The sequence below is a fragment of the Vulpes lagopus genome, chromosome 12 (genome assembly GCF_018345385.1).
Source record: "Vulpes lagopus strain Blue_001 chromosome 12, ASM1834538v1, whole genome shotgun sequence".
Taxonomy (NCBI): Eukaryota; Metazoa; Chordata; class Mammalia; order Carnivora; family Canidae; genus Vulpes; species Vulpes lagopus.
In genome coordinates, this window is record NC_054835.1 from 61105979 (window position 1) to 61130814 (window position 24836).

General features: G+C 37.8%; 1 protein-coding gene across 2 annotated transcripts; it reads left to right on the plus strand.

Moving 5' to 3' along the window:
- Positions 1-58: 58 nt before the first annotated feature.
- TMEM33 (transmembrane protein 33) lies at positions 59-24836 on the plus strand. Of its 2 annotated transcripts, XM_041725470.1 has the most exons (9): positions 59-202; positions 344-415; positions 3789-3883; positions 4373-4560; positions 8404-8471; positions 9257-9390; positions 14255-14338; positions 19011-19131; positions 20005-24836. In XM_041725470.1, the coding sequence occupies exons 2-9, from the start codon at positions 371-373 to the stop codon at positions 20008-20010; spliced, it is 741 nt and encodes a 246-aa protein (XP_041581404.1). In that variant the 5' UTR covers positions 59-202; positions 344-370; the 3' UTR covers positions 20011-24836. The 2 variants fall into 2 exon arrangements, with proteins under 2 accessions (XP_041581404.1, XP_041581403.1); XM_041725469.1 differs by having other exon boundaries at positions 60-202; positions 19011-24836.

The following is a 24836-nucleotide window of genomic DNA, read 5'->3' on the forward strand; positions in this document are numbered from 1 at the left end:
TTCCCGTCATGCCTCAAGGCGCCGCTGCCCGCCTCCGGCCTCGGTCACCGCCTCTTCCGCCGCGGAAGTGAAAGGAGCACTTCCGGGTCGGGCAGTACCGCGGGCCGGCGGCGTCGGACCGGCCGTGTCGGGTCTTGCTCCGAAGCTCCGCCTCTCGCCGGTGTTTCTAGAAGCCCGGCTGGCGCTCGGTGCTGCGGTGCAGGTATTCCCCGGCAGCTCGGGGCGCTCCGCGGGGGCGGGCGCGACTGTTCCGTTGCGGCTCGGGGGCGCGGCGGGCGCGGCGGGCAGGTGCCCCGGGGGCGCGGCCCCGCGCTGACCCCCTCTCCTCCCTCCCCGCTTGCAGGGTCCCGGACGCGGCTGTGGGCCTCCCATGGCGGATGCGGCCCCGAACGGCCCCCAGGGGGCGGGCGCCGTGGTGAGTGAGCGCTCGGGGTCGGGTCGGGTCGGGTCGGGGTGCGTGGGGGGCGCTCCCGGGCCTCGCTGCCTGGCCTCCTCCGCCGGGCGCCGTCACGCCGGCTCGGCCGCTTCCGGCCGCGGGATGCTAACTGCGCGGGGGCGGGGCTGTGGGCATGGGGGCGGGGCTGTGGGCGGGGCTACGTGGAGTGGCGGGGAGCGGTCTTTTTTTTTTTTAAGATCCCCGCCCCCCCCTTTTGTCACTTTGTCCTTCTGTCCGTACGAAGAGGGATGCTGGGCTTCCGTGAATATACTTTGTGCGTAACACGCAGACCTGCCTGCTAATTAATTTGTACCCAAAGCGTCACTGCTCTCCGATTTTTAAACACCGTGAATATATGAATTGAGCAGCTTACTTTTTCCTTATTTATTTATTTATTATTATTATTATTTTTAAAGATTTTATTTATTTATCTATCTATTTATTTATTTATGAGAGACACTCACAGAGAGAGAGAGAGGCAGAGACACAGGCAGAGGGAGAAGCAGGCTCCACATGGGGAGCCCGACACGGGACTCGATCCCGGGACCCCAGGGTCACAGCCTGGGCTGAAGGCAGATGCTCAACCGCTGAGCCACCAGGGCTGCCCTCCTCATGCAATTTTGACTGTCAGGAGTTCAGGCTTGCTTTGTTTTTCAAATTGAACTTGCCTGCTTTTTCCCCTGTGACTAGATTCAAGTCAAGGCAGGAATAGTACATAAATGCTATTCTATCATTTTCAGTGTGATATATGAGGAAGCATTTTATGTTGATTTATCTTATCATCGCAGATAAGTTTGACAATTTGGTTTAAGTGGCATCTACCAGACTATTGTAAACACACCTTTTTTCTTTTGTGATTAAAAAGTATTCTCTGGCATGATACTTTGAGACTGAGTGGATAGCTTTTCACCTGGGTAGGTTTTCACCCAAAATTTCAGTGATTTTTTTTGCCCGTACTATTTATAACATGACTGGGCTGTTGACTCTTAAAAGTGTAAACCAATAAACTTTTTAAACCTTTTCTATTATGTATTGAAATGCAGATACACAGAGTGCAAAATGACACATATTTATTTTTTAAAAAGATTTTATTTTGTTTATTTTTTTTAAAGATTGATTTACTTTAGAGAGAGAGTGGGAGCATGCACGCATACTGTGGCGAAGGGCAGAAGAGGGAGACTTAACCAGCTCCGACTTCTGCGCTGAAGTCGGAGCCCAACTCATGCTTGAGCTCATCTCCCTGAGGTCAAGACTTAACCGAGTGTACCACCCAAGAATTCCGAAAAAGATTTTTATTTTTATTTTTTTTAATTTTTTCTTTATTTATTCATGATAGTCACACACACACAGAGAGAGAGAGAGGCAGAGACACAGGCAGAGGGAGAAGCAGGCTCCATGCACTGGGAGCCTGACGTGGGATTCGATCCGGGGGTCTCCAGGATCGCGCCCTGGGCCAAAGGCAGGCGCCAAACCACTGCGCCACCCAGGGATCCCAAGATTTTTATTTTTAAGCAATCTCTATACCCAACGTAGGGCTTGAACCCATGACCCCAAGATCAAGAGTCACGTGTCCCACTGCCTGAGCCAGCCTGGTGTCCTTAAGCTAATCGATTTTAAAGACCGTGTTTTGGGACAGCCGTCGCTCAACGGTTTAGTGCCACCTTCAGCCCAGGGCCTGATCCTGGAGACCCGGGATGGAGGCTCCCTGCATGGAGCCTGTTTCTCCCTCTGCCTGTGTCTCTGCCCCTCTCTCTCTCTCTGTGTCTCTCATGAATAAATAAATAAAATCTTTAAAGAACATGTTTTAAAATTAGATTTCAGACCATGATGTAAAATCTGAGTATTTGTGGAGAACCTGAGTACAGTAAGCTAGATTCATTCTTCCCCTTGACTAGGGTGATCATTTAAATTTAAAGGAGTCACAATGTAGTAGGTTTGGATAGAATAATTACTTGCATATTGTTGAAAAGACATGCAGCGAAACATCTTTTGATTTTAAAATGTGCTTGCTTTTTTTCCCAAAAGGTTTTTATATTTTTCAAAAGATAATTAAGTTAGACTGCTTAATGTTTTAGGCTTCACGTTACGATTCACTAGTGTGTTTTGAAATCCATTTAGTGAAAACACTAAGTCTTTCTAAAACATTAGAATACAAAATACCAAAATCCATTACATAGGAAAGATAAGTATTATTTTGTGAAATTTCTTTATAGAAGTTTATATATTTATGTATATCTGTATTAGATGTTGATGTAAAAATTATTAATGTAAATTCTATCAAAAAATGTAAAAGCCACTTACAAGACACTTTTTTTTTTTTTTTTACAAGACACATTTTGAATGGGAAAACAGATTTTAAGTGATTCTGTTGATGATAATGGATCCATCTTTGACAAACATAGCAGGGGCAAAGATAAAGACAGAAAACATGGAGAATAAAGTTGTATAAGGGAGTTTAATTTAGGGCCACTGAAATATTCAAGGTAAGATGTGTGGGGCAGCTTCCAAGGGGATGAAGAAGTCATAAAATTGAAGAGGCAGGTACTATTTAATATTTGACAGTCATATTTTGAACACTTAGAGAAGGCCGTCATATGTACATAAGCAAATTCTCCATAGATTAATGAGTTGGGTAGTGAGTGATTATTACCATGTTTTACATTTTTCCTTTGTAAGGTTTATTTAATCCAAACTGGCTTTTTACTCAGATCTGAAACTTACCTATTTGAATTTGAGATTTCTAAGAATAGGCATTATGGTTCTCTTGAGAGCAATTAGTTCTTATTTAAAGTTCTTTTAAAATAAGTGAAGCCAGGATTATAAGTGCTGGAGGAATAGAGACAATTGTAGTTAGTTTCTGTTCACAGGTTTCTTTTTTAATCTTTATTTTTTAAAATATCAACTGATATTTTTCTATTTAAGTACTTTCACTGCGGGATCCCTGGGTGGCGCAGTGGTTTAGCGCCTGCCTTTGGCCCAGGGCGCGATCCTGGAGACCCGGGATCGAATCCCACGTTGGGCTCCTGGTGCATGGAGCCTGCTTCTGCCTCTGCCTATGTCTCTGCCTCTCTCTCTCTCTCTCTCTCTCTCTCTCTCTCTGTGTGACTATCATAAAAAAAAAAAAAAAAAAAAGTACTTCCACTGCCTTCTACATCAATGCCATAAGGTTTTTGGAGGTGTTACTGAGTGTATAGTCGAAACAATTGCCTTAGGAGTTCTCATTTAATGGTCTTAAATAATCGCTGCGGGGTTGTTAAAACATTGTGAATATGAAGAAGACTATGTTATCTTCATCCTTGGGAAGATAATTTGCTGGCTTAGTTTACCACAATATTTTTCTTTTTAAATTTAGCAATTCATGATGACCAATAAGCTGGACACAGCAATGTGGCTTTCTCGCTTGTTCACAGTTTACTGTTCTGCTTTGTTTGTCCTGCCTCTTCTTGGGTATGTATTACACGGATGTTCTGCCTTTGATACTCAGTTGTTTGGTGTTTATGGACTGCCTTTTATGTGCAAGACTCGTTAAACTGCAAAAGGTTCTGGAACAGATAAAACGCAGGTCTCCTCCTTTAAGTGCTAATAACCCACTAATAGTATCAACTGGAGGAATATCTTATGTTGTGTGCTTTGTGAAAGCTGAACATCATGTTGAAAATCAGAAAGCGGATGTGTAGGGATGAGAGTTCCTATTTTTTTCATTTTTGATTTTTTGACTTAATAGTAAGATGACTGCTTTAAAAGGAAGATGACTGCTTTATAAAATTTAGTCGGGTATATATATGAAGTGATACCTCTAAGGTATAATAGGTTCAAATAATTTTTTTCTACTGACAAGAGATTTGGGTCTTGTGCAATTATGATGCAATCCACAAAGGAGGAAGAGACATGATAGTTGTCAGGTCTCAGGATAACCTTTCCTCTGGTAATTTGCAGGTTGCATGAAGCTGCAAGCTTTTACCAGCGTGCTTTACTGGCAAATGCTCTTACCAGTGCTCTGAGGCTGCACCAAAGATTACCACATTTCCAGTTAAGCAGAGCATTCCTGGCCCAGGCTCTATTAGAAGACAGCTGCCACTACCTGCTGTACTCACTCATTTTTGTCAATTCCTACCCTGTTACAAGTATCCTTTTTTTGTGCCTTTTTGACAGAGAGGTTGCCTATCAAGTGTACAGGGAATCTCTTGTTATTTCTTTGCAATAGGAAGGGTTCAGCAAGGAGGGTTTCCGTGAAGCCTGGGTTGGCTGGGTGGTTGACACTTGATTTAAATGAAGATAGAGTTAGTGTAAGAATTTCTGACTCTAAGATGTGAAATCTAAATTTGAAGAGCTGATGTGGGAATTTTAATTTTGTATCTTTGTTCTTCCCTCTTGTAAGCTTCTCTATTAGCAATGGATATTTTAAACTTCGGATTCAAAGCACAAGATTATGGAAGACTTATTTTAATATTTAATTCATATCTTTGGGAAATTGTCCATATGTCTTGCTTAAAAAAAATCCTCAGCTCTTTCAATTCCTAGTGAGCTAGAAACAAATGGAAATTCATCAAAGAACAACTTATTTAAACAGAAAATACGATAATTAATAAATATAATAAAAATACTAGTATTTACTGTTGATAGAGTAGAAAATGGATAATCTTTGGAGCTAATGAAAATTAACACATTTGGAATCTCATTTCAAAAGTGTGTTGGACCATAACAGGTTTTCTCAAAAGGTGGGGAGGGTTGGGGAGGAAGGTCGCAGTTTATTTTGTTTGGGAAACACTAGATTAAACAGTTTGAATTTCTTTACTGTAGGACTTTGATGTGCTAATGTGCATTGTGAGGCAAAAGAGTGACCAGAGTTTCTTGATCATTTTAATACTACTGTCCCCCTGTGGTCCCTGTGTCCCACAGGAAAGTGTTTTGTGCTTTAAGTGCTGCTCTTAAGGATTCTTGACTATGTCTGATACATCTGATCTACTCCTAAACCATACGTGTGTATACATAACTCAGCTAACGGAAAACACAGTGAAATGTGTCTCTAGGGCTAAATATTACCTATTTAAATAATACTTTTCTCTGTGAAGTATCAAATTTTAAATAGGTTTTTTAAAAGTCTTAAGGAAAAGAGAATAGGTAACAAATTTTTTGAGTACTTATTTTGTCAGCATATACAAACCTGACATACTTAATCCTTGCAACACTGAAAAAAGTCAGAAATTTTTTTTAGATTTTATTTATTTGCCAAAGCGCAAGCGTGCGAGTGAGGGTGGGGTGAGGGAGAAGCCAACTTCCCAAGGAGCAGGGTCCCAGGACTTTGAGATCTTGACCTGCGTGAAGGCCGAGGCCGAGTGTTACCCGATTGAAGCACCCAGGAGAGGAGCCCCAGGCAGCATATTCGATGAGGACACTGAGGCTCTAAGAGTTTCAAATAACTTGGCCTGACGCCACATTGGCAAGTACATAGTAAAGCTGATAAGGTCTGTCTGGCCTAACAGGTTTACCTAATCTACGGTTAATGTATGAGTAACACTTAGGTATAGTTTTGAGGTATTTCTGTACCACGACGAAGCAATCCACATGGCAGGTGGTCAGTGAGTTTTGTTGAGTGACTCCTGAGTGGATGCTAAAGGAGGCTCATGACCAGTTAAGACGGCCTCTCTCCTGTTCTGTGCAATTGGTTATTTGCTAGCCACTCTCTATGGGAATGTTGAAGATTAAGGATTTCCTGTTCCTTAAATTCTTAACGTTAGGGGTGGAGGTTGGGGAGTAGTAGTAGTAGTAGAAATAGTCTAAACTAGTAACTGATAGGAAATACTAGTCTGATTCTTAAAGCACTTGAGTATTGTTAGTCAGTGAAGGTGATCCCAGGGTCATGTTACAAAGTTGTGTTCTGTTCTTTGGTCTTACAAAGGTGATACTGTCCTTGCTCTAACAGGGATAGGTACTTAAAGTTTAACTTGTAGACTTTTCACCCTTTCTATTTTCTAAATAGTTGAAAAGTGACATTGAAAGCTAAGTTATGAATCTCTTATCAAGGATTTGTGAACTATAGAATGCTAGAAGTAAAACACTCATTAGAAAACTAGCTTTTTAAATTTTAAATATTTTAGAAAGAGCATGAGTTGAGGGGGACGGGAAGAGGGAGAGAATCTCCACTGGACTCCCTGCTGAGCATGGAGACAGGTTCCATCCTATGACCCAGCCGGACCAGAAGTCATGCCCTGAGCTTAAATCAAGAGTTGGACACTTAATCCACTCAGACACCCTGACACCTCCCCTCCCCCCCCCTTTTTTTTTAAGATTTATTTGTGGGCAGGGGAAGTGAGCAGGGGAGAGGGAGCAAAATCTAGCTTTGATGAAAGTGGTCTAGCAAGTGAAGTTAGTGTCAGCCATGATTGGAACCCAGGTATCTTGACTGTCCATTCAGGGTTGTTTTCATTACCTGCATTGCTTTACTGAATAGGCTTCAAATTAAGATATGTTTTGGAGTTTAACTATTGAAGAAACAACAGAATTTTACAGTGGCCTTGGAGAGGAGAGGCTGGCAGCTTTCATCTGTTCCAAAGGGATCTATTAAGCTATATACATGGTCTCTACTGAGGAAGTTGGCATTTTACTTAATTCTTGTAAGTGTCAGGGAAGAATTGGTCAGGATACTAATTAGGAAAATTCTAATCCTTGGGTATAAGTCAGTGTTTTGGTTGCCATTTGGAAATTAGGCACTTTTGGATCTTAATGAGTTATGTGGTAATGAATTTGGAATTCCTAGTGCATTCTAATCACCATTTCCCACCACAGCAAAGCTTTCAGTTAGTGAAAGCTTTTTTGTTAGAAAAAGATAATGGTTCATTTCTTAAAAACTGCAGATAAATATTTTTTAAATGAGGGCAATTTAAAGATTTTTTTGATTATTTTTTCTAAGTAAACTTTACACCCAACATGGGACTTGAACTCATGACCTTGAGATCAGGTCCCATACTTTAGTGATTGAGCCAACCAGGCACCCCAGAATCTGCAGATACTTTTAGGGCATGTATTTTTGCCATTCAAAGTGGACTAACAGTCTATATCATTTTATGAAAGTTATTTGACAAGTTTTGTTGTTGTTGTTATCAACCTGGCAGAAATTGGGATAAATAGGGTCTTTGGAACATTCCATTTTTCAAAAAGCTGAATGAAAATAGCATATTTATCCATGACATAAAGCCAAACAGTTGAACTCAACTACATGTCTGTAATTAAACTGATGAGACTCTCAGTTAAGTGTCTACAAACCCAAATACACACTTTTTACTTGTACAGATTGAGAATTTATGAACTGTATAAGCTCGATAGGTACAGTGTCTTGAGATAATGGGGATCTTGTAGGAAAGAAATAATGTAAGATCGTTAGTTGAGGAAAATTGGAGAAGTACTTTTTAAAGGATTTTTATTTTTTTTTATGTAAACTCTGCTTGCAATGTGGGGCTTGAACGTACCACCCCGAGATCAAGTATGACCCTGAGATGGAGTCCCATGCTCTACTGACTGAGCCAGCCAGGGCGCCCCTGAAGAAGTACCTTTTAAACCATTACCCCAGACTCTTTCCTAAGCAATTGTGATGAGGAAAGTAGTATAAGAGACTGTCTTTATATTTGAAGGCCAAATTATTCTGGCCAGGATGGCCATTGTGGGGTTAAAAGCTGTAATAAATATTTAAGGTTTCTTCTAGGTGCTCTAGATTTTGATTAGATACAGCAGATGTTTATTAATATTTCATTATCTAATAGAAAAAAACTTTTCACTATTAATTTTCTTAATAAATTATGAGCTTTAGAAAATGAAATTGTTTACAGGTAGGAAAAAAACTTCATATGGTTACAAAGTGAAACAAGTCTTTTTAGCAGATGCTGGTTCAGCTCAATATGGGGCATAATACAAAGCCTGTTTTACAAAATACTTGATACGTGTTGGATATTTTCCTTAATTGTTTTCTTCAGTGAGTATTTTTCCAGTCTTCTTGTTCTCTTTGCTTCATGCTGCCACATACACGAAAAAGGTCCTTGATGTAAGTAAAGCTGTTTTTTTGACTCCTGTTGGCATGAATTTGAGTTCTAAGGCATTTTGGCATTTGTCACAAAAGTTTCCTTCATTCCCTGCAAAATACATTTTAAAAGTATTGTAGAATACCTCTCAGTTCCCAGAGAATTTCTCAAGTTTGAAATAGATTTTTTTTTTAATCATATCTTTTCTATTTGGTAAGTTGTCATAGATCTCTTGTACTGTCATTGTTTAATTTTAAGAACCAGGTAAGTAGAGTGTACTGAATTTCTTTTACATTTAATGTTCAGAACTGCTACTTTCCTAAAATATTTTCTTATTCCTGGATTAAACATTAAGCCTCACTAAGTGTCCCAGGTGGATTGACTGCATATGCACTGACATTTAAATTAAAATACCCAAATGTTTGCTTTGTGTTGCCCTTTTTCTTTATCTCCATAGTTCTTTGGTCACAGCGGTAATTGGACTTTAATTTCTACTTTGTATTTAGCTAAGGATTCACAAATACCTTATTACTAGGTAGTCTGATTTTGTTCATAGTTAGATAGAAATAACCTGCATTTTTTTTGTGTGTGTGAAATAATCTATAGTGTTTTTATTTTTCAAATACACAAAATCAACAAAGCAGGAAAATATACTTTTACGTTATTTTGTAAACTTAATTATATTACCATTTCTAAAATAATCGTCTTTTAGTTGTATTACCTGTTGGGTATGCTGTTTATCTAAAACAAATTTTTGAGTAATCAAAAATGCTTCATTCTTTCTAATATTTATTTTCTTATGTTTCAGGCAAAGGGTTCAAATAGTTTACCTCTGCTGAGATCTATCTTGGATAAATTAAGTGCTAATCAACAGAATATCCTGAAATTCATTGCTTGTAATGAAATATTCTTGATGCCTGCTACAGTTTTTATGCTTTTTAGGTAAGAATAAAAACATATTTGTTTTGAGAGGCAGATGACTAAATGAACATAATAAATGTATTAACTCAAATTTTATCCTGCTTAAATCTGTTAAAGTAGATACTGATGTGCAGAGCTAGATTGATCTAAGCCACCATTTTTTCATTTTATTGTGGAGAATGTGAGACGTTATGGTAAACCTAGGAGCTTGTCTTATTTATCATTCCTTGTGATTTACCATTTAACATTTTGAAAATTAATTTTAGAACTGCTGCCTTTGAATCTTGAGAAGCCTAGGTTAGTGCATTCTGCCATTATTTAGATTTTTTTTCCTAGAAAAATTATGGTCTGGTATTAATAGTCGCCTACCAACACCTCTATGTTTGTTTGTATCTTAGTCATAGAAGTAATGTAAAAATTAGAACATCAGGCTAGTATTGACCCTCCCCATCAAAATTCTTGCATTTAAGTTTTAAAACTACATTTCTAGAGAGATGGGTGAAATAGATGATAGGAATCGAGGAGTACACTTGGGATGAGCACCGGGTGATTAAAATTAAACTTTAAAAAAAAAAAAGAAAGGGGAGGAGCAGTTTAAATGGCATAAGCTTTGGTTACCAATTCAGAAGTTCTTCTCTGTCTCTATTAATGTGTTTATCTTCTTTGTTGTGGGAAAAAAAATTACTGCTTAAAAGCCAATTGGGGGAAAAAAATCAAATTAGCAGGAAAAAAAAATAGAACTACATTTCTGCCTGGATTATAGCTTTTTAAATTTTTCCAATAAGAGGACATTATAGATAAAAGCCAAATATTATTTTACCATGAACCATTGTTGCAGTTCTGTCGTCTCCTCCTCCTTATGTGTACATGCATGTAGTACTTTAAAAATACTTATATAGGGCAGCCCCGGTGGCACAGCACTTTAGCGCCGCCTGCAGCTCAGGGCGTGATCCTGGAGACCCTGGATCGAGTCCCGCGTCAGGCTCTCTGTATGATGCCTGCTTCTCTCTCTGCCTCTCTCTCTCTCTCTCTCTGTCTCTATGAATAAATAAATAAAATCTTTAAAAAATAAATAAAATAAAAATACTTATTTTTTTTTTTAATTTTTTTTTTTTATTTATTTATGATAGTCACACAGAGAGAGAGAGAGAGGCAGAGACACAGGCAGAGGGAGAAGCAGGCTCCATGCACCGGGAGCCCGACGTGGGATTCGATCCTGGGTCTCCAGGATCGCGCCCTGGGCCAAAGGCAGGCGCCAAACCGCTGCGCCACCCAGGGATCCCAAATAAAAATACTTATATAGATATGTAGAAAATACATACTACTATGGTGTGGGGTTTGGTTTCTTTCATTTTTTTATTTTGCATCAGAAGTGTCCTAATGGATCAGTTACCTGCATCTTGCTTTTTTTCAGTTAATATGAAAAAAGTTAGTATGTTTTCATGACCTATTTATAAACGTTGATAGATAACAACTCTGTTTTCTTCCATTTAATGACTGTGTAGTGTTCAGTCATATAAATAGGCTGCATTTCACTACCTGTTCCCTTGTTGATGGGGAAACATTTGTTTCCAAATTTTTGCTTTTCCAAATATTGATGGAGTAAACATCTTTTTACCTTTTAAGTAATTTCTACCCTTGGGCAGCCCTGGTGGCGCAGCGGTTTAGCGTGATCCTGGAGACCCTGGATCGAGTCCCACGTCAGGCTCTGCATAGAGCCTGCTCTCCCTCTGCCTGTGTGTCTCTGCCTCTCTCTCTCTCTCTCTCTCTGTCTCCATGAATCAATAAAATCTTTTTTTTTAAAAAAAAAGTAATTTCTACCCTCAATGTGGAGCTCAAACTCAGGACCCTGAGATCAAGAGTTGCATGCTCCAACTGAACCAGCCACGTGCCCCTCTTTTTACCTTTCTGCCTATATTTTAGGCCTCTGTTTACTTTAAACCAGAATTGATTTTGCTCAGTTTAAGCTAAGTGCACTGTATATTTAATGGACCGTGGCACATTGTCCCCTAAGACGTCTGTATTCTCTATTTTCCATAAGCTCATTAATTTATAAAGACTTATTTTTGTTCATTTTAATGTGCATTGCCTTAATTAGTGAGATTTTAGCATGTCTCATTTTTTTCTTTAGCAGGCTGTAAGCTGGTAACTGAGTTTTACAGATTTCCTCATAAATAACAGTTACTTGTCCCATTCTTTTAAGTAATGTTTTTCTCTGGAAACTCCAGGATCACCACATGTGCTCCAGAATGACACAGTGAAAAGACTTCTTGTTGGGTGTTAGGGACCTGGATTCTAGTTGATGTAATCATTGACTTAGACTCTTGAACATTGATATCACATTTAAAGAAGTTAAACTTTAAAATAACTTGATTTTAATTTTCAAGATTATTGTAAAAGAGATGAGAATTTACCGGAAATATTTAAATAGAGAAATCACTTTGTTATTCTAAAAAGTAAGATTATAATGTCTTATTCAGTCCCTAAAGCTATTGATGCTTTGATGTCACTCGCATATAACACAAACTATAAAATGAAAATAACTTCGAATCATTATTCCTTAGTTGCTCCCTTCATGATAGAAGAACAATCTAATATTAGAAGGCTTCATTAAGTTATGTTTTTCACAGTAATGCTTCAAGCTTTGTATTTAAAAATGAGGTAAAGTCTGTGAGATTATCTTACATATACATGAACATGAGTGTAAAAAAAACATAAAAGGATGAGGTCTTTGTAGCTTTATTAGTAGAGCACTTGTTACATAATAGTAATGCATAAGATGAACTGCTTGAAGCTGTAAAAAAGAATGAGGTAAATTTATATGTTGTGATGGAGATAATCTTTAAGGTATAATACATTTAAAAATTTGTTAAGAACTGTGTAAAGCATTCCCCTTTTATATCTTGGGGTATGTTTGGGTATTTAAGAGCATGTGGATTTTTTTTCTGCTTCAGTTTCTTCATTTTTGAAATGAGAGTGATAATGCCAGTTCCCTCTTAGAATTGTTTAAGTGGATTTAGCGAATCATAAAGTGAGCACCGTATTAGGGTTAGTCATATACACTTGTGCATGTGAATTTCTGGAAGGATATATTAGCGCCTAAGCTGGAACTCTGAAGGAGCTAACTTGGAGGATAGAAATTTTGTTTTTTATTGTATATTATTTTCTATAGTATGTATATTTTTCCATTTGAAGAGTTAAAGATTTGTCACAGGAATTTCTGGGGGAAGTGGATGTAATGTTTAGTGATTAGTTTATAATTACGTAAATTTTTATTATGAAAGTAATATCACAATTTAGAAGAAAAGGTGAAAATTAACTTTAAAAACCACATTAACATCTTTAAAGTACTTACTCAAAAGGTTTAAAATATAATAATATGTATAGTTCTATATTCTGCATTTTTCAAAGTTGCTGTATAGTTTTCATAATCAAGATTTTAGGTAGTTGCATACTCACTCCATCAAGTAAAGATAATATACTTAACCCTGCTACCTAATTATCCAAATATTGATGCATTTATTTTGTAGTTATTGGTAGTGAGTGTCTTAATCCATATAGTCTTTCCTAGGAAAAGAATTCTTGACTTAGAATTTCATAAATTTGTATATAGCTCTTGGGTATTATAATAGTGCTTTTTAACCAAGCAAAGTAATAGAATAAGCTGTGTAAATTTACTAAGGAGCCTGTGTGATTTTACTAGTTTTTTTTTTTTTTTTGTTTATATAATATGAACCACTTTTCACTTACTGTGTTATAAAGTTTCACAACTTGATGAACAATTATTTGTTGGTAGTAATTATAGAAGCATTTATACATTTTCTTTTTTGGGACATCAGTCCCAATCTCAAGGCACTTTCCTAAGTGTTGAATGATAAGGAAACAATAATTCAGGGTACAGCGTTCACAAACCAATATATGATGCATTGTTATGTATGCTTTATCATATATCTTTTGAAAGGTTTTATTTATTTGAGAGAGAGCATGAGTGGGGATGGGGGCAGAATGAGAGGGAAAGGGACAAGAACAGTCAGACTCCGGGCTGAGTGAGGAGTGTGACGCAGGACTGGATCTCAGGACCTTGAGATCATGACCTGGGCTGAAGTCAGAGGCTTAATTGACTGAGCAACCCAGGCATCTGTATACAGTTTCTGATGTATTTATTTAATAGCTTTTAAGCTTAATATATACATCAATATGATGTTTATAAAAATTTAAACAATAACGTCTTAGTCTTTAGCAATCATATGTATATTCTTTTATTTCTTTTTAAGTAAGCTCTATACTTAACTTGGGCTTACACTTACGACCCCAAGATCAAGAGTCACATACTCTACCAACTGAGGCAGCCAGGTGCCACTCTTACTTTCTTCTTAAGAATAACTTTGACTTAGGGGTGCCTGGGTGGCTCAATTGGATACATATCCAACTCTTGATCTTGGCTCAGGTCATGATCTCAGGGTCCACACTCAATGGGGAATCTGTCTCCCTCCCCCCCATTTGTGCTCTTGCGCCTGTGCTCTAAGTAAATAAACTTTGATTTAGACATGATAGATACTACCATGACCATTTATTTTATTTTTAGAGAGAGAGCACTTACACGTGCACCAAGCCAGTGGGGAGGGGCAGAGGGAGAGAGAAAATCTTAAGCAGGCTCTTTGCCCAGCACAGAGCTGGACACGGGGTTCAGTCTCATGATCCTGAGATCATGACCTGAGCCAAGATCAAGAGTTGATACTTAACTGACTGAGCTCCCAGGCACCCCTACCATGACCATGTAATGAATGAAAGCACACACATTTTTCAGTTAAATTGCTTTCAGTTTTGAGAGTGTACATATGAATTGGTAATGTATATTTCTTACCCTTTTATTTATTTATTTCAGTGGTCAAGGAAGTTTGCTCCAGCCTTTTATATACTACAGATTTCTTACTCTTCGATATTCCTCTCGAAGAAATCCATATTGTCGGTAAGCTGGTGATTAATTTAAATCTGTTTTATTTGTTGAGAGTATTGTAAAATAGAGTATAACTTTTAAGAGTTATTTAGCTTTTATGTTAGAGTTAAGAAGCAAGAGATAATTTTTTGTAAATTTTTTGTAAATTTAGAGTTAAGAAGCAAGAGATAATTTTTTGTAAATTTAGCTTACAGGCCTTAGTAGGGTTAGTGAGAAGGTGGTTGTATTTCTTTTTAGAACTTGAGACGGGATCTACCTTGATCTCCACCAAAGTAGTAATCAAATAAAATAGTATTCAAGTTTGAGAGATTTAAAGATGTCTAAGATATCAGTCCCAATCTCAAGGCACTTTCCTAATTGAAGAAACAAAACCATATGTCAGATAATAAGGAAACAGTAGTTCAGGATACAGCGTTCACAAACCAATATATGATGCACTCTTGTGTTTGCTGTATCTTATCAATACTGTGCTCCACAGGGAGGAGAGATCCTTGAGCCAGGAGATAAAAAGGGCCCGTGAAAGTTTCACAAAGCAGAGATTTTAATTGTTCAAGAAAATCAAAGTGTTTGAATAGACAGGATAGGTAACAGCATTTTAGGTAGGAAGAGAGTAGGAACACAAGTTCAAAGGCAAGAAGGAACAAGCCATGTTGAAGGGCATTGGATGGACCTGTGTGGCGATACCAGGGATCCTGAGTGCCAAGTGGGTGTAGCTGAGATTAACAAGGTGTATTCGAGCCAAATTGTAAAACTTTTCGTATTTCTGGATCAGAAGTTTGGCATTTATCTTTTAGATGTATAGGAATCATGGCTTGGACATGATTGTACTCTTCTAATAGACTTGTGTAGAGTAGTTTGGAGGAAGCAGAAATATTTGAATGCGTTACCGTAATGTTCAGGAATGGAGGCTTACATGAGACAGTAAGTTCTGCGTGCTCTCACAGGTTAGAGTGAAACTGAAACGAATAGTGGTTTTTAACAGCTTCTTGGATATGTTACTGGGATGCTAATGTTAACGTAGCTTTAGTTTACAAATTTAAAATTCATTGTATAGTAGAGCTCAGTCAGAAATTAAGTGTTTTAGCGTGATCATTATTTTCATGAGAAAAGTAAAAGAACTGAAGTTGAATGCTGGTCCATCATTTGCCAGGTGTGTAACTTTAGGCAAGTTATTTAAATTTTAATTTCTTCACTGGTGGAGGAGAAAACCTCTTCCTGGAGGTGAAATGAAGTAATGTTTGAAAAATGCTTAGATTCGGCTGTGTTTTTAATACATAATTTATTTTCCTCTTTCAGTAATTCTGATTCATGTTTTGAGGGGTTTTTATGCTCTGTTAGACAATGTCTTTCTTAAAGTACTTCCTAAGACAGAGCTTAGTTCAGACATAGGTTTTCTTTCTTTCTTTCTTTCTTTCTTTCTTTCTTTCTTTTTTTTTTTTTTTTTTGTTAAGATTTTATTTATTCATGAGAGATGCAGAGAGAGAGAAGCAGAGGCAGAGGGAGAAGCAGGCTCCATACAGGGAGCCCAGTGTGGGACTAGATCCCAGGACCCGGGGTCACGCCCTGGCCTAAAGGCAGATGCTCAACTGCCAAGGCACCCAGGGATCCCCATCAGACATAGGTTCTGAATAAGTCCCTAGTCAGGAATAAACCTTCAGTTTTACTTGATTCCGTGAGTTTTTGCCCTTTTTCATTCTGGTACATGTATTCATTTCAGAAAACAGTATCTTTGGGGCCCCTGCCCTCATACACATTTTCATCAGCAGATTTGTTTTTCTCTACTGTTTTATACCCTTATAATCTCTACCCCCATTTTCTCATTTGCCCTTAAATCAGAGAAATTTTAGAAGCATCCAGTGGGATAAAAAAGGAAAGGATAGCAGTGGATCTGGGTAACACAAATACGTGCCAATAAGCATTTTCAGAGATCTTGCATAAGCACACAAAACAAAACAGAGGGAAGGTAATGGGAAATATGTGCACTTAAAAATATTGATAAACAGCCTATAAAAACTACATTTTGTTTTTTGGGGTTTTTTTTTTTTGTTTGTTTATTTGACAGAGCAAGAGAGAGCACATATAAGCAGGGGGGAGGAGCAGAGGGAGAGGGAGAAACAGACTCCCCGCTGAGCATAAGCCGGGGACAAGGGGCTTCCACTTTGATCGCGGGACCTTGGTATCATGACCTGAGCTGAAGGCAGACACTTAACCGACGGAACCCATGCCCAGCATGGAGCCCAACTGGGGCTTGAATGCATGACTCTGAGACGAAGACCTCAGCTGAGATCAAGAGTAAGATGCTTAACTCTTGAGCCACCTAGGTGCCCTGCATTGACCATTTAAATAAAAAAATTAATTAAAATTCATCTACTTTAAAACTCAATTCCCGAGTCACTTTAGCCAGTTTCACACACTCAGAAGCCATGTGTGGCTGGTGATCACTGTTGGAAAGCACAGAGAAACATTTTCATCGTCACTGACTGTTCTGTCGTCACTGCTGCTCCAGAGCAGCTCTGAGACATGGTCTAGATCATGCCAGGGGTAGAGCCATGGATGAAAGAACTAGCCACGTGGGGATGCCCGGGGCAACCGTCTGCCTTCTCACGGCGTGATCCTGGGGTCCTGGGATCAAGTCCCACATCGGGCTCCCCACAGGGAGCCTGCTTCTCCCTCTGCCTGTGTCTCTGCCTCTCTCTGTGGGTCTCATGAATAAATAAATAAAATCTCAAAAAAAACCCAAAAAGCTAGCAGTATGACCTTAAGGCAAGCCGTTGACTTTAGGCCTCATCTGTAACCTGAGGGGTTTGACCAGTGTATTTTCAAGGTGCCATCTAGTTTTATTCATTAGAGTTATTCAGAAGACAGTGATTGTGTGTTGGTGATAAGTTTATGTAGGATTGAAGTACTTGCTTCCTAGAGCCTTAGAGCTGAGTGAATTAGACCCTCTGAGTCAGTGTGCTGGTGACCGTCCCATGAGAGCACAGAGATCAAGGAGGCAGCTGATGGGGAGCTCACCCAGGAAGTGGTACCAGAAGCCAGGCCTTCTGAAGTCTAGGTTCGGGCACGGGGGCCCCTGAAAGTGCAAGGTGCTTGAGTTAGGGAAGTGTAGAGGGAAGTATTGAAGCTCTGTGCCTGGAAGGTAAGACAGGGAGAGATCAAGAAAGGGTTTAGATTTTATTTCATGAGAGGGAGGAGCATATGAAGCTCAGAACATGGAGGGGTTGGGATCCCTGGGTGGCGCAGCGGTTTGGCGCCTGCCTTTGGCCCAGGGCGCGATCCTGGAGACCCGGGATCGAATCCCACGTCGGGCTCCCAGTGCATGGAGCCTGCTTCTCCCTCTGCCTGTGTCTCTGCCTCTCTCTCTCTCTCTCTCTCTGTGTGACTATCATAAATAAATAAATTAATTAATTAATTAAAAAAAAAAAAAAAAAGAACATGGAGGGGTTGAGAAGGTGATGAGATATGATGTAGAAATATCCCGGAAGACGTGTCACTGGCTCAGCAAGAGGGAAAGAAGGGCCACTTTGGAGACTGTGAGAGTAGTCCAGAGCCTAAACTAATTCTGTGTAAAATAAAAAGGGATAAATTTGAAAGATTCAGGAGGTAAGAGCTTAGGGCTTGGGGAGGAAGACCAAGATAAGGAAAGGAAGCCCTTTCTGGCCTGGGACCTAGGAGAGTTGTGGTCTGCCACAGGTAGATACAAGGGCAGATGGTTGGATAAAGTTGCATCCTTACAGATTTCCTTCCTGTCTTTGTGTGAAAGCATATCATATCCTTTTTTAAAATTGTAGCTTTTCTTTTTCCTAACCAGCAAAATAACAGAGGATACAGAAAGGTAGAGCAGGAATTGTCTTATGCAGGATGAGTCAGCACATAAAGTGAAAACTCAAAAGTGAATAATCAGAATTACTCTGGGTGACCTTTCAAAAGCTCTTGTAAATCACAGTTCGCCAACATGCATGATTTTGTGTCTGCCAGCCTGTACCGTGTGTGTGATGCGGGTCCTAAGGGGTCCTTTGGAGGCAGCAGGCACGGTTAAAGTCGACGGCCTGTTTGGGGCACAGAAGTGCGGCATGACTGGGGATTCGGGAGTCCTGGCAGAGAATGGGGGAGGAGATGAAGCCGCAGGTTCCATTACGACCAGAGAAGGCATAGAGAAGGCACAGATGTTAGGAGTTGGGCTTGAGTCTGAAGATAAACAGGAACTGGCTTGATCGGGAAATAGCACTTACGGAGTATCTTCTCTGCTGTCTCACTTAACTTACTGGGTGACTCTGAAGTCCATCTTCCTCTTTTATAGATGACGAGAGCTCTGAGAGGCATTATGTATGTTTAAGGCGATAGTTTAAGGAAAATAGATGGAATTTCACTTTCTTGCTCTTTTTTAAAACTAGTGAATTTACCAAAATTAAATGTGAAAATGATGTGACTCTCCTGTAGAAAGAAGGTATAAATCACCCCTTATCTCAGCCCTTGGAGATAACCATTGATCAGATGCTGTTCCCTCACCCCCCAAAAGACACAAATACGGATTTTGAGAATTTTATTTTGTGTGTTCCTACAGTGCATTCTAGTTATTTCTTTTACTTCAGATTCTTTAGTGGCTATGGGGAATTCCTTTATCAGCATTTGCTTTGTATTCTTTTTCCTTTTGTGTCTGAAAGAAAACTATTTTATTTTGCAGGACCTTGTTTAATGAACTGAGGATTGTTGTTGAACATGTAATAATGAAACCGGCTTGCCCACTGTTTGTGAGAAGACTTTGTCTCCAGAGTATTGCTTTTATAAGCAGACTGGCACCAACAGTTGCGTAGTGTAATATCCACCTAAGTTATATATAGTATAAATAAGCATTTTTAGCAGTTGGTACTTCTGCTCGGGGGGTTGTTAATTCCAGGTGTAAAACTGACCTCAATCCAATTTACATAATTTACATAAATGCATCTCAGTGGAAACATGATTATTTTCCTGGCATGTTAAACCAAGCCTTTTAAAAATTCCCAAGAAAATTTTACTGTGCTGTGTTGTTCATTGTTAAGGAAGTTTCTATCTTGTGATAAATGTATCAAAATTTTTTTAAATGCTGCTGTGCCTTTATCATGAAATACATTTATTTCTCTTATTGTAAAAGTAGCTCTTAAATTTCTTTGAACCTAATTGGTACTCTAAATTTATATCTGGCATGATTTCATTATGGTAATATTAACATACATGAATGCATTATATTTTGAGACAGTATTCTTTTGCCATTCAGTTATTTTGGTTGATGATTTTAAAAGAAACCTTTACCACTGTATTTAATTTCAAATTGTTCTTAAATTGATTTTGTGCTGCTTTGTTAGGATTTATTTTGGATATACCATTATAAGAGGAATTCTGCATGCATCTTACACTATGACCTTCCAAAATTTTATTTCCATAACTACTTAATGTGGCTTTGAATATTTTTTAGAAGGCTGAGCTATAAGCTTGTTAGCCAAATGGGTCAATATCTGGGGTCACTACTGTTTTACATCAGAAAGCCGTGGTAGTTCTACAGCTTTCCTTTCAGAGAGCCATTCAGTAACCTTTCTCAAATAGGAAACCCTTCTACAAATGTGGACACATAGATTATTAGTATTACTATAGTTAGTAGAATTAGATCAGATTCTTGACTGCCAATTTTCTCGGTTTCTTAGGGTTGAATTTTCATAGACAGTTGCAGCAGTTCAGATGTCTTTTGAAAGGAATGTGACTGAAGATTGAGCATATGCCTGTGCTTGGTGTCTGTTCTGAAATAATAATGAAGATTATCCTGTAGATTACATACTGTGACCTATCCAATCTGATTTTTAAAAGGTTAAATGGAAAGGTTTATAGGTAAGATAATTGATTGGGAATGGGGCTGGAGGAGGAATTGTGGGGGAACAGTGTGCATTTTAATTTTGTAATGCACAGGTAAATTTGGGAGTATTGGGTGTATTATGCAGCCGTGATTGGAGTTGTATAATATGTTAAATCCTGTTTGTTGAGCTGCCGTCAACTTCTTTATAAAATTCATTCTGATCTTTATTACTGTTGCATGATTAGGAATGTTTAAAACACTGCAAAATTTTTAGTAATAGTTTTTGTAACCAGTTTTCTTCTGTCTGCATGTAAATGGATTTCTCAGATACATTCATACTTGTCAGTAACCTCAGTTTCCTTTTTGTTCAACTTTCCCATCTCTGGAAATGTGACATCTACTTGATAGCTCGACTGTAACCCACTGTTTTTGTATTTTTGTATAATATTTATCTACTAAGTTAGAAAAGCCAGCCTCATGCAATACAGTTGATTGGGTGGGTGGATGGGTGTGTGGCTCCCCTCATCACTATATATGTAATTTGGTGGTTTTAAGAACTAATTTTCTAGAGCAATAAAGTGATTATAATGTTAAGTAAACATATTGATTTCTAATGATGTCTTTAAAACTTAAGTCTTGAATTATATCAAGAAATATGGCAGCTGAAGTGATTTATTTTTAAGTTACTAGTTTTTTTGTTTTCTACAATTTTTTTTAATCATGAGATACTTTTAAATTTATAGAAGAGTTGCAAAAATAGCACCGAGAGTTCTTGTATAACCTTTTACAAGCTTCCCCTTATATTAACATCTTATGTAACTATACAGTTATCAAACCTAAGAAATTAATCTTGGAACAATACTATTAGTTAAAGTATAGAACTTACTCAAATTTTGCCATTTTTTTCCATTTATTAATTTTCTCGTGAGTTGTTTTTACTATGATTGTCTTTTAATGACCTATGAGTATGCCTCTGTTCTGAGTTTTTCCTCCTCTGTTTAGAAATTACTTTAGGTCAGAAAGATTTCCCTAAAGGAAATGATTTCATGTTGGTTTTAACAAAAGGAATTTTAATATTAAAACTTAATAATTTAGAAACCCTGTGCTTTAAAAGTTGAGGCTTTTTATTGCATAACAAGATTATATTTCTGATACGCTCCTGATGGACTATTCTTTCATGGAAGGCTTGATTTATAAATAAAATACTCCTCGAGTCATGAAAATAAATTTTACAATTTGAGCATTACCAGATACTTAGTTTGCATGGCTTGTAGTTAGGAATCCTGCAGTACGTATACATGCAACCAGCTGATTTGGCTCTAGAATGATAGTTTAATAGGTACCTCTATCAAATTAAAATTAGAAATACAGTAGCAGTATGTGGAATGAATGAAATAGGAGAAACTATAGCTTAGCTGAACCTATTTTTACGTCTGGGTTTAAAAAAGTTAACATCCAGAATATCTAATTCTTTAGAAGTGATACAGTATGCGTTTGTTCTTCTAGTACTTTTAGATATTAAACCCTCTTGGACAGGTGGAAGCCGAACATAGAACCTACTTTTATTACAACAAGAATTCTATATTCTTTTTGTATACTTGATTCCTCATGAAGTAAATTCTGTTTGTCAGTCCAAAGAGAAATTTCTTAAATAATAATTTGTATTTACATTTTCTTGGAATAAAATTTACCAAGGTAGATGCTCCTGGAAGTAAGCAAGTAATTAAATTTAGATATTTAGGAACCTCCCTTGCAGGGAAAATCAAAGCATGCTGTGGTATTAAACCAGAAGTTATGAAAAATTTAGGAGATCTGTTTTATAACTGAATTTTGTAAAGCTGTCAGAATTCTCTTTCTAAAAATCAAGATCAAAAATTCTGATTAAGGTTTATAAGGTTAGGACATGAATATTATTTGATGTGGAAAGGAAAATGAGTGTATATGTAATGAGATAAGTGGAACCGAGAGACTTTTTTAAAAGTTTGAGATCAGAGTGAATGGAATTAATTTTGAGGGATTTGTGGTTAAAGACTTTTGTCTAGTCCTGAGGAGTTTATTTTGATTAAAATAGTTACTCTAAAACACCCCCCCTCCCCGCCCCCGCCCATGCCGGCCCAGATCCCCCTAGGATCTGCTAGCCTCAAAGCTCCCACCCAAATTTAGACCAGTCTTGATTCTTCCTCTTTTAATGAGAACCTCAAGGGAGGAAGTAACCACAGCCGACAATCACGGTCCTGAGCGGTAGGTGGCAGGCTTTCCTCAGGGAGCCTCGGAGCCTCCCGGAAGGGAAGGTCCGATGCCACCAGAGGTGCGGGAGTCAGCCAGACTGAGGACCTGGTTCCCTTCGCCCTTTTTAATATGTAATTACCCAAATTCAACAAATGTTTAGTAAGTATTTACTGTGAGTACATAGTAATGTAATGAAACTGCATTACTACGTATTCGGTTATATTGGAATCGTAGTAAAATATTGAAATGTTGAAAAGCTGGAGGAAGTGCCCTGGTAATGTGTACTTTCTAGTTAAATGGGAATATAGGCCACACTTGGGAGCGGCATCATTCAGATCATGGGCCCTGTGTTGTTTTGTTTTGTTTTGTTTTTCTTTATAAATAGTGCCTGAATCACCTAAATACATCAATTATAAGAGTGTTCTTTATCCTTGATTTTCAGGTGTGTAGAAATATGGTACTTAGAATTTTTTCATGGTTGTTTTGTAGGTATACAAGGTATGGCCAGTTCAGTCTCTTAAAATTTAGACTTTTCGTGGTAATATAAAAGCATATTGAAATATTTTGGTTATTATATCAAGAATGATACTTAGACTTGTAAATTCAGTTTGAGTTGCAGAGACAACTAGTTTCTCTTTTACGCCACAGTGGAATTTCTCTAGGATTAGAATTCTGCAGAGGCTATATATATATGTGTGTGTGTGTGTGTGTGCGCATATATATATATATATATATATATGCACATATATATATAATGATGTATATACACATATATATATATAATGATGTAGTTCAGTAGATAGTGTGGCAAAAGTATGTCTGTAAATCCAGGAGTCGTTTCCAGGGTTTGTTTTAATTGAGCAGCCCTCTTCTAATATTCAGAGTGGAAAGGTGTTGCTGGATCTGGTATTAAGGATAAGAAAATTTGGAAGGATTCCCGCTAGTAATTATTTTGGACACGTATCTTCTAAGGTGGTATTCAGGTGGGTCCTGAGAAGGAACTGGTTTTTTCTGTGTGAGGGATGAACCCTAGAGTGCTCCTTCTCTTGTGCAGCGCAAATAGGAAAGCTGCACTCAGTTTGAGTTGATGTGACAGGAGAAAAATTACAGTATTTTTAAAATCTAAAGCAGATTCTGTTTCGTAGAGAATTAGTAAGAAAAAAAATGGTAGATACCTTTGCTGGAATCTAAAGATTAAATCCCATTAAAGGAGAAGGAAAGGCTCCAGTCATCTCACATTTTCCTTCATAGCCTTCTTGAAAGTAACTTTTTGATATGCTCAATCCTTTTAAACTAGTTTTTTTTTTCTTGGTTCATGACAGTTGAATTCTAGATTTTCTTTTGTACCTTCCAAGTAGAACAATTGCTTTTGACATGAATTTTTGCCTTCATATATATTTGTAAGTTGAGACCAAATGGGCAAAGTCTTGGGCAGGTAACATTTGTGATGTGTCTTTATTGGAACAAATGTAAAAGGGTCACAAAGTCTAAAAAGAGTCATAAAACACTGCTTGATTTATAAATGCATTAGTTCTGGTGTTCCATAGAATGGGATATATTGAACTAAAAAATTTGTGTAGATAGTATGTCAGCATTTCTTAGTAACCTCTCTTGAATCCATTTTTAATATCTAATCCGTACAGGTTGGGGAGTTATACTCTTCAGGCCAATATTATCCAGACTGTATAAATTTATAAAATAAATTGAAAAATTCATCATTCTCCTATATTCAAGACCAACGCACATAAATGCTAATGTAGGGCTCAGAGTGGAAATATATTTCTCCTGAATATTTGAGAAAATGTGAAGTCCTTTCAAGAAAATCTAATAAACATAATAATCATAGCCTGCTGACACTAAGGAAAAAGGGCCTCATTCGCTCTTTCTTTTATGCAGCGATTTACTGGTCCCTACTGATTTCCAAATTGGATCACTGTAGTAAATTATCTATGCTGGTACCTGTGAAAGTAAGCCCTGGGATCCATATTTGTTTTGTGTTCTGCTTAAATCAGCAAGAATGATAAATTTGATGGTATGAAATTGGAAGTGTCAAGGGCTTTCTTTGGTGATTGAACAAAATGATGTCTCCACTTTAATTTATTGTGACCCTTTTTCACTCTATGTGCTTTGTATATCTAATATTTATTTCAATACAAATTAAATTCTTGTTCCTTCATCTGTATTGTTATATATCTAAGATTTTATTGATGTAAAAATCAAATTGTGTAATAAAAATCTCTCTGGATTTAAGCAGATTTGAAAATGTTATGTTTCAAAAAAAAAACATTTACAGTTAGAATTCAGCTTTTTCATTGTGCTTCATTGCCCCATTGTTAGAATAAGGTGAATTTGAGCACTTCTGTTGTCCTCAGCCCATCACATCTAATAAAAATGGTGTAATTTTGTGATCTTAAGGTGAAACTGGAAAAAAAGAAAAATTACAGTGTATCTCTCAGC

Coding starts and splice junctions, on each gene's coding strand:
- TMEM33 (XM_041725469.1), top strand. CDS start 371: ATGGCGGATGCGGCCCCGAACGGCCCCCAGGGGGCGGGCGCCGTG. Junction 4,561..8,403: donor CAATTCCTACCCTGTTACAA/GTATCCTTTTTT, acceptor TGTTTTCTTCAG/TGAGTATTTTTCCAGTCTTC. Junction 8,472..9,256: donor ACACGAAAAAGGTCCTTGAT/GTAAGTAAAGCT, acceptor CTTATGTTTCAG/GCAAAGGGTTCAAATAGTTT.